The 14,213-nt window shown below is 38.3% G+C and overlaps 1 protein-coding gene across 2 annotated transcripts in view; it reads right to left on the bottom strand.

Annotated features, from left to right (window-relative positions):
• Window positions 1-624: 624 nt before the first annotated feature.
• Window positions 625-14,213, bottom strand: part of CDKL5 (cyclin dependent kinase like 5) — a 109,310-nt gene continuing 95,721 nt past the window's right edge. Inside the window, exons 15-18 of one of the 2 annotated variants that reach the window (XM_060234027.1) lie at window positions 11,337-11,433; window positions 5,730-5,852; window positions 4,702-4,821; window positions 625-2,333 (exon numbers count right to left, since the gene is read on the bottom strand). In XM_060234027.1, coding sequence (XP_060090010.1) covers window positions 1,950-2,333; window positions 4,702-4,821; window positions 5,730-5,852; window positions 11,337-11,433 — 724 coding nt within the window. In that variant the 3' untranslated portion in view covers window positions 625-1,949. The remainder of the gene's footprint in view (window positions 2,334-4,701; window positions 4,822-5,729; window positions 5,853-11,336; window positions 11,434-14,213) is intronic. The other variant, XM_060234028.1, reaches the window with a different exon arrangement.

Here is a 14,213-nt window from a genome sequence, read left to right as displayed (position 1 = left end):
TATTCTTGCAGTGGAAGAAATACTGGATTTGACTACGAACCCTGCTAAAATGGTTAGGGTGATTTTTTAAAAAAACTTAATTGACTATATTTGTAACTTTGCTGTATTGTAAATCTCAGCTTACATACCTCTGGAGTTCTGGCACACATTTTGTTGCTTTCAGAACTAGCCATGGTTATTATATCCCTGTGTGCTACTAAGTAGTAAAGTACTACCAGTTTTCTCCAGCCTCATTTTTGAGGGAAAAACAGAAAAGTGTTAGGAAAACATAAAAGATGGAGGCTAAATTATACATCCAGGAGCTGCGTAAATTTAATGAGTTAGAATGTGTTATTTTGACACTCCATGGCTCTTCATTTATACTAGATTTATAATGCAGTATGCATTTTTCAATTGTCTTTCCTGAGATATAATAAATTGTAAGCAAGAGGATTAATAGGTCCAACATATACTAAATTATAAAACCATCTTTTATAAAGTAATTATTCCAATAATTTCTGTAGATTAAAAAAAATCCAGCACTTTGAAGACAGTGAAGTTTTAATGTCCACAGAAATATTCTTATGAGAGGCTTAGAAGAAAGTTAAGCTTCAGAAGAAAACTATTTTTTCCAACATTCAAATATCAACATTACAAGTTGTATTACATCCTGGAAACAAATGAAAGTGCCACAGCCTCTCATACATTTAAATACAATATTTTACTTTCTGGTTAGTACAATTTCAAACAAAGTGCAAAGAATATACATAGGCCTAAAATCTTATACCATGATTTACAGTGCCGTGTCATGCCACTTTTGGCTCACCACCTGCAATTCATGCTGTGGCTCTTTGGTCTTCACCACAAGTATTGGAGTAGAAAAGCACCTGCTTTAATTCCTTTTTACCAGTCAGTTTTCTTGTACGGAATATTGCAAGCAATATCAGGATTCTGCCATCTTAATGCAGATGCTCTTCTCTCATTACCAGCAGTGGGGAAAGCGAAGCGCCCATTTATGGGAAATATTTTACGGTTTCATCATTTGATATATTTAAGCCATTACCTCCAGAGAAAAGGCCTATAACAAAGTTTGACAATTTTGTATTCTTTGTTATCAGTTTCACTGTGTCTAGTAGTAGCTGAGCAAAATTCATATTGTTACAGTCACACTTCTATTCACATTCAGTTCCCTTTTATTACAAGTATAATACTGCACTTTATATCACAAATGTATAAAAATATGGCATAGTGTCATAACAATACTTTTCTTTTAAATGAGTATATTTTTAAAAAAGACAATTATTTACCACTTTTTATATATATATATATATATTCATTTATGTGTGTGTATGTATATAATAAAATACTCCTAATGCAATATATGTTTGTTTTTATAGAAACTATGGTAGCTGTTGTACTGCCATCACAATGTTTCAAACGGCTCAAAATAACTTTACGTTGTAACATAAGATATGATTATAACAATAGATCATAAATAAATATTACAAATCCTATCAAATATGGAAATTTAAAAAACAAATAAAAGACAACCGAACTTTAAACCCCTATTAGGGATACAGGCGTTATCACATAAACCCCACTTTAAAAATTTAAATCTAGGCAGCAAGAATTTTCCTAAGGGCATAGGTCTAAAGACACATTTTTTAACCCCCAAAAGTGCCTACACATCTTTCAGACAGTTATGTGCACTAAGCTGGAATGTAAATTAAGAGAAAAGGGCAATGTTCATTTTCCCTGAAGTGCACATTCTGTTGACATGGGATTAGATGAATGGCAATTAAATAAAGTTCATTTCACTGTATGATCTCTATTGATGTGGTACTGAACAGTAGCTCGATGTATTCAATATTGCACATCTTTTATAAAGCTGGTCTTTCAGTCACTAACACAATCACCAGTACCATCATACCCCTTGATAAATCCCTGCCATAGTGTTTTTAGGAGTATTATTACAAGGCAGTCTCTTTTAAATCATTCAGATTTGGCATTCGAGATCGGTTTGTTCGGTTATACGTATGCCCATTCTGCCCACTTTTAGAAGGCATTTGGTCAGGGTATGAAGTCCCATCACTGGCACTCCTGTTCACTGGGGAAACATGCCAGCTTGGTTCCATCTGGCCTGGGATCTGGAGCATTGTTCTGCCTTTGGACTGGGACTCTTGCCGTATGTTGCTGCTGGTGGAACCCTGATTTATAGGGTGAATCCGAACTTCAGAAAAGGAAGCTTTAGCTGGCTGACTTGGTAAAGGCTGGAATCGGGGTTCAGAAGAAATTGAATGATTTGATGATGAGGAAAGGTGTAATAGTTTGCGAAGGGATTTTAACGGTTGGCTCTGAAACAAAAAGAATAAGCAAACAAATGATCATTTCCTGAATAACAATTGCATTGTTGTCACATTATTATTAAACAGGTGTTTTTTATTAAAAAATCATTTTCTGGTTTTCAAATGCACAGGTAACCTAATAACAAACAACCTGAATTATCATAATTCAAAAGTACAACACATACACAAATTTGACTTTTGATCATTTTAAAGAAAAATGCATTGTTTCCTTGCAGAAGATTCTCTGCTTTCTACAAAATGATCCAATTTTTGTTGTAAAGAACACAATTTCTCCTTCAGAAGGACACTACACCAACCTGCTTTTCAAACAGCAAGACTGAGTACTCCACCCCCCCAAACTCATAATTCTCTGTAAATTCTAAGTCCACTCCATACAAATGAAGTGAATTTACTCTTTCTAAGGGTTTAGCCCTTCTGACCAATGTTTTCTCTGTCTTGGATTCAGCTTCAGCTTGTTCTGCCTTAGTAACTGGACCACAGTCTCAAAACACTGCTTCAAAATTGAGACAGATGCATCTTGAATAAAGAGCTGCATGTCATCTGTGTACTGATGATAGTCAACCCCATGGGTTTGGATGATTAAATTCAGCAGCCCCACATAAAATGGTGAAAAGCACGGGTTACAAAATATAACCCTGAGACACTCTGCAAGAAGATCCCAATCCATTGATCCTGGTCTTCTAGCTGAAATCTTTGCAACTGGTCAGACAAAACAGACTGAAAGCATTGAGCTACTCTGATACGAATCCCATATTCCAACCAATGAATAATGATGGAGTGACAGATCTAACAAATATCCTCTGTTTTGAGCTGTAATCACACACACTAAATAATGCACGTTCAATCCACTTTCAATGCACTTTCCAACTGAATTTTACTGTGTGAACTGGCAAAACCCAGTTGGAAATGTATTGAAAGTGGAATGAAAGTGCTTATTCAGGTGTGTGTGATCACAGGATAGGTGAATATCATTCACCAAGCTGGTAACCAGACAAATATATGAAGGGCAGGTATATCATCCAAGATCCCTGGAGCTGCTCTGCCAGAATAAGTTGTATCACCTTCATCCCAAATGACAAACTGGAAATAAACATCTAATAGACCACAGATTAAGTGGCTAATTAATGATTTTTAAACAGAGGTCTAATAACTTATTTCTGCAAAGATTAAGGGATAGCCCCCTCAGTCAGCAAATCTTTACCAAATGCAGCAAAAGGCTCAAACATTTTCCCAGTATGATTTTAAAATCAGAATGCGCATGTATCAAGAGAGACCACAGTAGCTCTCATATGCCTAGAGACTATGTTAGCATCCATTTACAAGATCAGTCTGAATCTGTCCACAGAAAAAAGCATCTTCGGTGCTTTTGACACATCATCTTGGCCTTCAAGCCAGAAAGAATGAGGGATATTTTATCAGCAAAAAACATGGCCTGGGACTCATGTACTTGAAGGACCATTAAACCAAAGCTTTCCTTTTTGCTGAGGTTTTTAACGAAGAGTTTTTATCTTTTAAATGTTTTGTGGTCTGCTTTGGGCCTCAAGATCATTTTATTTACATCAATTTATGCTGTGCGGTATGCTCCACCATGACAGTTTTGATAATTAGTGCAGGGTCTTCTGCAGGAGGAAGTCAAATATCCCAAAACAGCTAGTGAATGAACAGTTTCACAAACCAGGTACAAATAAACTGTTATTCAATCACTTTTGTTTTAATTTTTAAACATACTTGTTTTAAGTAATTAAAATAAAGAGTTTTTAAGTTAAAATAATAATTATTTCTAGTTAAATATCCCAAAACAGCTAGTGAATGAACAGTTTCACAGATCAGGTATAAATAATGCACTTTATTTATTCCTGTCATCTTATCTGGACAATTTTAGAACTGCGGGGCAGAATGGGATGCAGAAATAACAAATCTACCTAAGCTAAAGAGAAGCCCCTGTGTAGGTGGTTCTCCCGTCCCTCCTCACTGTTGCTGTTAATCAGCAGACTGCTACTTCTCTTCATGGCTACACTGGTGGCACTCATGGGAAAATGGTTCTCCAGATTGCTATTTCAGCATCCCTCACCATTACAGATTCTACAGTCCATCTTCTGTTTGTCTCCTGTGTGGCATCATTTACTAACTATGTTAGCATACTTGCTAGAGCAAGTGGGAGAGAAGGATGGACTAAGAGGGGGGAAATGGGGAGAAGAAGCCACACTTACTTCGTCTCCCAACTCTGTAGTGGTTTAAAGTACATAGTTGTTTGGTTTACAATCCAGCCACCACCTCTCTAATTCACTGCAGGATGAATCATCTGCCAAGACATCACAGTGACCTTAAAATGGAATGAAGCAGTAACTTCACTTACATGACTTTGGATTTCTGTCATTTTGTCAGAATGCCAATCCTTCTGCCTGCTAGCTGGATGATTAGATGAGTGAATAGCTTTCTGTAATGCCAAAAGATCCTGACTATCACTTCCCGGCATCTGGAACACATATAAAAATTGGATGCTGATACGTTTCTAAGAAGAAATGTGCTTTGCTGCCTCCCTTCTCCTTGCCACCCAGATCCAAGCAATGCAAATTAAGCCCATTATTGCAACTGAATTGCAATATTCTTAATATCTTTAATAATCATCATATTTATAGATGTCATGCAGATTTGTTATAACCTCCACCCTTAAAGCATTCACATGCTGTTAGTCAAGTCACTGTAAGGAAGAGAGAGCAGTTAAATAAGTGCCTTGCTGTATTTATTCCTCATTTTAATAGCATTCCAAACAGCTGTTAAGTACATGAGCCACTTCCACAAAAACAAGGAAAAATGAGATTAAAAGAATGAATGAAGTTGGTGGATATTTAGCATTATATACACATTGAATGCTCTAACTCTCCTTCAGCACAAAGGAAGGAAACTTTAGGCAAAACAAAATCTAATCAGAAACAGTTTTTTGGCAATTTTTTTTGCAATTTATTCAACCACAGTCTCCTGCCCCCCTTCCATCAGTTAGCTTTTTAGCTAACTGATGGAAGGGGGGCAGGAGACTGTGGTTGAATAAATTGCAATGAATTTACTGAACTTCCTTGGAAGGAAGGAGGAGGTTCACTATGGCCTTTATCAGAATATAAATGTAGAAACTTGTTCCACCATTAAATAAAAAGGGCTTAGTCTTTGTTCTCCCAGCTAAAAGTAAAGAGATAATCAGAAAATTGAGTTAATAATGATTGTTTCTGAAATCAAAGAACAATTTCATTTGTGGAAAGGGCTCGGGATACTTAACATCTATGAATAGATTGTGACCCCACCCCTGGAAAAAAATACATGCTGCTGTGGTCAGTGAAAAAAAAATTACTGGAGTGTATTTTCAGTGTTACCATTCTTAAATATTAATACCATGGGTAGAGTGACTACAGGAATCTTTTTCAAAGAAGAGCTATGCTTTAAGTGATTCTTTGAATTAAAAAGAGGAAAGAGAGATTTCTTGATGCTTGGATTCTCCGCCTTGGTGGATTCTGTCTGCAATATAAGATACAAAAACTAATTGCATAAATAATTCTAATTCAGGAGAACTGCCCTTGCCTCTTAACCAACATATATACTAACAGATATTTTCATATTATATCTACCTTTTCATAACTGTGGCAAGATCAGATAAATTGTTCTGCTGAATTAGAACTCTTTAATATAAACACCATCTTCGCCCCCATTATATTTAAAGAAGATACATATCAAAGTCTGGGCCCTCCAAATGGGCAAGATCAACAATTGCCCATACAGGTCCCTTTTCTGTAGTGCTTCCCCTGGAATGGCTTGCCTGAAGAGGTCAGAAAGGTTCCCACATATCTGGTATTTGGCAAAATACGTAACTTAACTGATCAGGAGGGATCAGTTCCTTTTACAAAGGAAGATGGGCTACATCATCACAGATTGGTCCAGTATTGTGTTTCTGCTTATGTAGTACCATGTTCTGCATTGTTTAATATGTCATTTAGTTAGTACTCAAGCTTTGTTCAGATTATAGCTGTTTCAAATTTCTACAATTCTAGCTTTACAACATTCTTTATGAGTTGCATCATCTTATTAATTGCACTGATTTACACTGTGCAATCTGCCTTCAGGATCAGTGAGAAAGGCAGACTATAAATACTGAAAATAAATAAATGAATGTGATTTTGGATGCAAGAGAAATGCACATGTATACATTTTACTTTCATAAAGTGGGATTTAAGAGTCATAAAAGAAAAATGACATATGGGGTCCAAATTCAACAACTTGCAAGAAGCCACATACTGAGCTGTAGCTGATGTGAAATTGCTGCTGGAGACACTCTGTGTCCCTCTTTTTTGAAAATTGTGTAAAGAATCTATATAATTGAATCAATATTGGTCCCAGGTCTGATGAAGACTGGAGAGAAACAAGTACTTAATGGATTGGCTTGTCACCACACTACTTTGGGACTTGAATATACATGTTTTGGACATTTGGACTGATTTTTTATATGCTTAATAAATTGGTCACTAGCTTGCATTTTTTGTTGTGTGAACAGAGACATATCAAGGGCCATGTACAAAGTCTGGAGCAAATGAAATATGTAGCTACATGATATTGCTAAGCTCCAATTCTTATTTTAAGGAAAATGGCCAAAGAAAATACCTCTACTAACTGGAATTTCACACCGTGGAGAATTCCTACTACCTGGATACCTTGAAAGAATTTTAATAGATTGAAAGTACAAACTTGATGATCTAGTAAAATCTTGCTAATGACAACCTAGTTGTCTTACTTTTTAAGATATACAACAGACAAGTAAATGCCTTAATATTATGAAATCCTCAAACTATATACAAAATAATTTAGGTGTTACCACCCTTAGTACCTAGTTGAAGAAGGGGTAGTTTGCAGGTTTCAAAAACAGTTGCTAACAGGGCTGGCCCTAGGGTGCATAGCGCCCCAGGCAGCCTACCACCCTGCCACACACCCCCACGGCGCTTCCTCCTCCCTCCTCTCTTCACAATTTTAATGCCCAGAACATGCGGTGAAGTTCCTGGGCTCCTTAAAGGCTGCCCCCCCGATCAGCTGATCAACGGGGAGGCTGGTGGCTCCTATGCCCCTCCAGTGTGCTCACAATCAGCACTGAGCAGCAGCGGCAAACAAGCCGCTGAAAGAGCGGCGCCACCTTTGCCTCCTCCCCACTTCCTTCCTGGATGTCGGAAGGAAGTGGGGAGGAGACAAAGGCAGTGCCACTCTATCAGTGGCTCGCTCGCTGTTGCTGCCCCCAGCGCTGATTGTGAGTGCGCTGGAGGGGCATAGGAGCTGCTAGCCTCCTGCTGATCAACTGATCATGGGGAGGTCGGCCTTTAAGGAGCCCAGGAACATGGTGCTTCACCGCCTGTTTTGGGCATTAAAATTGTGAAGAAGGGAAAGCTGGGGAGGTAAACCAGGATTTGTCTGGGGGATGGGGCAAGGGTGGGGTGAGGCCAAATCAGGTGCCCCCACCCTGCCAGCACCCTAGGAAAATGCCTAGTTTGCCTAGTAGGTGGGCCGTCCCTGGTTGCTAAACCCCTAGAACAAGCAATAGTTTAAAAATCTTAGGAAACATTTTCACATTTGGAAATGTCTGTTTTACCACATTATTACACAAATAGTTGAGTAAATAATCTAAATGTAGTTGAATAAATAATTATTATTTGCAATCCTTTTTTCATATCAGTGAGAAAGGACTCAAGGCCAAAATTTCAGGGGAGAGTTGTTGAGAACCTTGAGCTAAGTCTGTGGCTATATATATTAGTGTCAACAACTCTTTTCTTTTTTAAAAAAAAACATCATCTAGTTAGATATGTGTTCAAGGTAACAGTGTCAGCTAGAATACATGGAAAAAGCTAGTGAGAAATATTCTGATTTAGTCTTTACTGAAAATGAAGCATTCTACTATAATAACAAATCCACTCCAATTGTATTGCCATCAATTTGTACGAGTGTACCTATAGCAGCATTCTGGATACTAATATATTGCAATCAGCTGTAGCCTCATCATAATGGCCTTTAACAATGTTTTGGTATGTTGGTTTGTACTAACTAGGCAGCTCTGCTATGGTCAAGAAGTCCAACTCACAGCCTCCAATCCTACATGAGTCACATCACCTCTGTTCCCATTTCTGTGTTTTATAACAACTATGCACAATGTATATCATTATGGGTGGCAGTAGCATTAATCCATAGTGTGTCACTAACACAACAGCTCAAACTGAGTCAAGGGGCTGCCTCAAAATTAACAGCTTTAGTCAGCGGAGCAGCTCATTGTCTCAGGCTGTGAAGTTGTGGTATTACTGACACTTACACGAAGTTAGGCAATCTTTACAGGCTGAATGCAATTCAATTTTCCTGACAATTCAGGCAGCACCTTTCCTTTAAAAATGCCTATTTGAATTTTGCCTGTTTGTCTTGATTTTCTTTTAATTCGGCATATGCACATGTTTTCATACTTATAACTACACTGCATAACATGTTTTTAGCCTTATAAACAGGGTTTTTTGTTTTTTTAAAAATGAAGATATTCTGGTGAAAAAGAGCAAAAACATCATGACTGAAATGCAAGTTTAATAGAAAAATTGCTTTAAACATGAGAATGTAACTATCACAGCAACAGATAACATTCATTCATGTGAACATCACATTAAGCACATTCATTTAAAAGCATGATGAATTTCATAACAGCTCAGTAAGTATTTTGAAACTGCATTATGTAATCTGTTTTATCCAAACATTAGCAGCAGGAGAGATGGTTTAATATTCAAATAGGAAAAAGTTCAATAGAATTTTATTATAGCTATGTCCAGGGTTATGTCTTGAAAGGGAAAGAATGAACTGGTAAAACTTAAATAAAACACTTTTATATTAGAAACATAATCATTATCTTGAGATACATTTTTTTTCTCCATGATGCCAGTAAGCATGACAACAATGTAAAAAATTAATTCTCAGTTTATTTCTAGTATAGCTACAAATTCCAACTACACATTGCCAACATAGTCATTCTTTTACTCTAAAGGCAATCAGCATATGTGCATGCATGCAGACAGATACATACATGCTGTGTTCAGATGTCACAACACACCTGTTTGTCCAGAACTGGTATAAACACAGCTTAATGCCAATTTAGAGTTTCAGATTTTGAGAAAGAAACAAATTCCACTTTGCCCAACAAATTCCAAAATGCCCAATTTGGCATTTGACTGAAGGCTTCAACAGTAGGAAGCCTCCAAGCATGCTCTGTGAATGAAGCAGAGGGTGGGCAGAGAAAAAGGAACACACAAGCATGGCAACAAACAATGTTTGTGCCCTTTACAGACAAACCAAAGGTTAGTTGTGCTTTCTGAATGCAATCACACACTTAATATGCTTTGTCAGATAACTGGTTTACTTTGCAAAAGCACTAAGTTTACTTTGCAAAAGCACTAAGTACTTGTAGTGGAAAATGCTGTTGAGTTGCAGCTGACCTGCAGGGTTTCAAGGTGAGAGATGAACAGAGGTAGTTTGCCATCATCTGACCCGGCAGAACCACCCTGGACTTCCTTGATGTCTCCCATCCAAGTACTAACTAGGGCCATTCCTACTTAGTTTCTGAGATCTGATGAAATCAGGCCAGTCTGGACCTCCACGTAAGGGCAAATTCATCTACTGCTCCATAACATTTAAATAAAATTGCACTATAAATCTCCTCACTATAAAACTCGTCTCATTCCAAGCATTTGTACAAATAAGTATTGGACAGACTAACCCATACTAAAACATATTATCTAAAGGAATGTCTTTGTCTTTAGGCTAGCCATATACTCACCGCAGCTTCCTGAGGTGAACAAACAAAAGATCCATTTTTAAACAGGCTCAATTCAAATATGAGAATATAATGGGACACACGTCTTTACAACCTTGTTTTAATTGGTTGCTGCACTTGTGGCCTTTGAACTAGTGCTTTAGTTTCATTGTTTCCTTGCTGAATGGCTTTTTTATTTTATTTTGAGCAAACTGACCCGAGTCTTATGAAAATGGTCAGCAATCAGACATATAATTTTTAGAAACTTTTCCTTATAGGTAATCTTTTTTTTAAATTTTTTTTATTATGTTCCTTATAGGTAATCTTAAGAACATAAGAGAAGCCATGCTGGATCAGGCCAACGGCCCATCAAGTCCAACACTCTGTGTCACACAGTGGCAAAAAATTTTATATACACACATACACTGTGGCTAATAGCCACTGATGGACCTGTGCTCCATATTTTTATCTAAACCCTTCTTGAAGGTGGCTATACTTGTGACCGCCGCCACCTCCTGTGGCAGTGAATTCCACATGTTAATCACCCTTTGGGTGAAGAAGTACTTCCTTTTATCCGTTTTAACCTGTCTGCTCAGCAATTTCATCGAATGCCCACGAGTTCTTGTATTGTGAGAAAGGGAGAAAAGTACTTCTTTCTCTACTTTCTCCATCCCATGCATTATCTTGTAAACCTCTATCATGTCACCCCGCAGTCGACGTTTCTCCAAGCTAAAGAGTCCCAAGCGTTTCAACCTTTCTTCATAGGGAAAGTGCTCCAGCCCTTTAATCATTCTAGTTGCCCTTCTCTGGACTTTCTCCAATGCTATAATATCCTTTTTGAGGTGCGGCGACCAGAATCTTCAACATATCTGCCACAGAAATTAATCTACTCTGTCAATATTATGCATGGAAGAGTGCAACGCCACAGGAACTTATCCTTTGCAGACGGTGCACTCCAAAATGACTGGCATGTTATCGTTCTTTGATATAATATTCTGGTGTAGCTCTTATGTCCTGTCTTAACTACTAGCATGCTGGTGCAGAAGGCTATATTAGAGATACTAGACAAAATTAAATTTCTACATTTAAAAAGTTATGACAAGACAGTGAAAAAAAATCTAAAGCTGCAGTTCTACTTTAAAAAAGAAAAAAAATACACACTAATTTTAGGGAAAAAAGCTACTTACAGACTGAGACTTCTTTTTCTTCTTTTTTATTGCCCTGAAAAACCCTTGCTTTTCTTTTTCCTTTAGTTGTTCAGAATGAGCATTTTCAGGACTTTGCCTAAACATAGAGGAAAAAATTAAAATGTTATAGCACTTTGCGCAAGCATTATGATAAACATCAGGACAAAAAAAAAATCATCAACCCATTTAGACTGTAAACTTTCAGGAAGCTCTAAAATGCATAAGGCTTGCTCCAAATGGGGGACAATTTATGACAGGCTTTAATGTTCATGAAATAATTCAGGGATGCTTCCCAGCATGCACACTGAGCTTAGACAGGGCTGCCAAACCACTGGGACCATAAAAGACTGGGCAGAGATGTCCAGGCATAAGTGCAGATTGACAGTATTTGCCACCACCTGGACTCAAAGGCTTTGCACAACCGGCACCAACTGCATTCTACCTGCTACTTAATCTGCTGCCAAGAAGCTACCAGCATGGCTACCAGCATCACCCCACATAATGTCTATTTACTTCATTTTATACCCTGCCTTTTCCCTTCGGGGGTATGTAAAGTGACCAACATATTTCTAACCTCCCATTTTATTAACACAACAACCATGTGAAGTTAAGTATACACTCTCATGCACAATTGGCCAAAGGTCATCCAGAAAGCTTCCATGAATCTGGGTCTCTCAGATCCTATACTCTAACCACAGCATCATACTGGCTTCTACAGAACTTATGCCTACAGGATCCAACATATTAAGAAATATACAGCAATAAATCTCCAATAAATAAAGCTGTAGATTTTGATAAAATACAGAAATTGGTCTTGAAACTTCCGAGCAAATTCAATTGTATGTAACTATTCAGCTTTTCTCCTGTATCTTTGGCTCTCTCATAAGGTATAACGTCATAGGCTCATTTTATCTGCTGGGGTGTAAATAATGTTAAAAATTACATTATAATAATCTTTAGATTGAAACTAAAGTAGTAATCTTCTTATAAGAGGAAATAATTATTGTCAATTCTCCCTCCCACTATAGATTATCTGGATCACATCCCACACAGTTCATATTTCCTCTGTCCTCAGGATCAGCATTTCAGGGCATACAACAGGAAGTAAGAGACAGGAAAGATCTGTTCCATGAGCATGGCCCTTTGGATCCAATAAGACCAGAAAAGATAAAGAGCAAAGGCTAAGCAAATTACATTAACAAGCTAACTAAAATCTTAGCTAGAAATTCAAAACGTAAAGAAATAAGATGTATTAATTCAGATTATAGCAAGCCTCTAATCAAAAATTTAACATCCACACTGGCCAAAAGGCAGTTATCCAAGCACTACATAAAAAAGCATTGTTTCAGAAAAATGAGGCCAGTTATCACCCAATCTCTAATCTGCCCTTTCAGGGCAAAATGAAAGAGCAGTAGAAGACCAACTCCAGGGCTTCCTGAAAAACTCATTTATTCTGGAAACTTTTCAGTCTGGATTCAGGCCAGACTATGGGATAGACAGCTCAGGTAGCTTTAGCAGATGACCACCATGACACTCTTTTGGGATTTAACTGCAGCTTTTGATACAGTGCCATCTTGTTTGGGTGTTTGGTGGCAGAAGCAGGTACTGGGGATGTATTCTGGACTGGTTCAAATTATTCCTCAGAAAGTCAGGAAGCAGGAGATCTTGACAGACATTGTGCTTCCCATATTCACTGGGGGTTCAGCTAACCCTTGCTTACTTGGTTATATGCAAAGGGATTAGGACGGATTCAGCATTACTGCTAAAGAAGCAAGTTAACACAGCTTTTTTAAAAAACATTTTCTTCCAATTCAGTTTGGCCCAGAAGATGGCCCCCTACCACGACTTGACCTGGATTCATACGGCAACTTTGAAACTAGACTAATATGCTCTAAATGTCTCCCGTTGCAGCCAACTCAGAGACTCCCAGCTGGCACAGAATGCTCAGAAGCTAGGCAGATTATGCATATTACTTCCATTCTGCAGTCACTCAATTGGCTGCCCATTAGTTACTGAGTTCAATTCAAGATAATGGCTATCACATACAAATGTGATATGGCCTTGGACCCTCTTATCTGTAGGTCCGCTTCTCCTCCCATGCTATGCCATGACACCCCCACCTGTCTGAGAAGGGTCATTTTGCAAATGTGAAAGATCAACAACTGCCTACAGAAGTGTATTCTCTGTTGTGGCTTCCACCTTAAGGAATGGCAGACCCGTAGTTATGAGGGAGCCCGTGGGGGCTCTGCCCCGACTTCTGGGCAGGGACCCTGATTTGGGGCCTCCAACCTGTGGCCTATGTTCCCTGCTGCAACCGCAGGCCTCACATGGGCGCTCTCCTGATCACGCAGCCACTGGCTTCTCCATCCATTTAAAAAGCCCATCGCCCAGCTGGTTGGCAGGGTCTTTAAATTGCTTGGTGATGTGTGTGACTGCTCCTGTCACTCTTTCCGCGCAATCTGAATCATCAGTGAGGGTGGGGCAGCCTTCAATCCACAGCAGTGGAGAGTGAAGGCCAGTGGGCTCTTTAAATGGAGGAGAAGGCCAGTGGCTGCTGTTCATTTCCTTAGAATGAGTATTTAGTTCATAGTAAAGTTAATAGAACGAAAATCACTTCGCTGCATTAGACCAAAGGCTACTGAATCAAGACTTTCCAACTGCATTCTGAAAGGCAAGACTGTGAATGTCTTCCCAGCTCTTTATACAAAATATCTTGTATACAATCTCTTTACTTGAACTAATACAGCTTAAACCATTGATGCGACCATGCTTTTTAAAACTGTCAAAGAGAAGTCATTCCCTGCAGCAGTGAATTTCCTAAATTAAACAGTCTCAGGGCAATGTCAGTCTGCAATAGAACAGTTAGATTTAAGTTAG

Source organism: Heteronotia binoei, chromosome 3, assembly GCF_032191835.1.
Source record: "Heteronotia binoei isolate CCM8104 ecotype False Entrance Well chromosome 3, APGP_CSIRO_Hbin_v1, whole genome shotgun sequence".
NCBI classification, from domain to species: Eukaryota; Metazoa; Chordata; class Lepidosauria; order Squamata; family Gekkonidae; genus Heteronotia; species Heteronotia binoei.
Note: the sequence above shows the minus strand (reverse complement) of the source record. Positions and strands in the feature narration are given on the sequence as shown.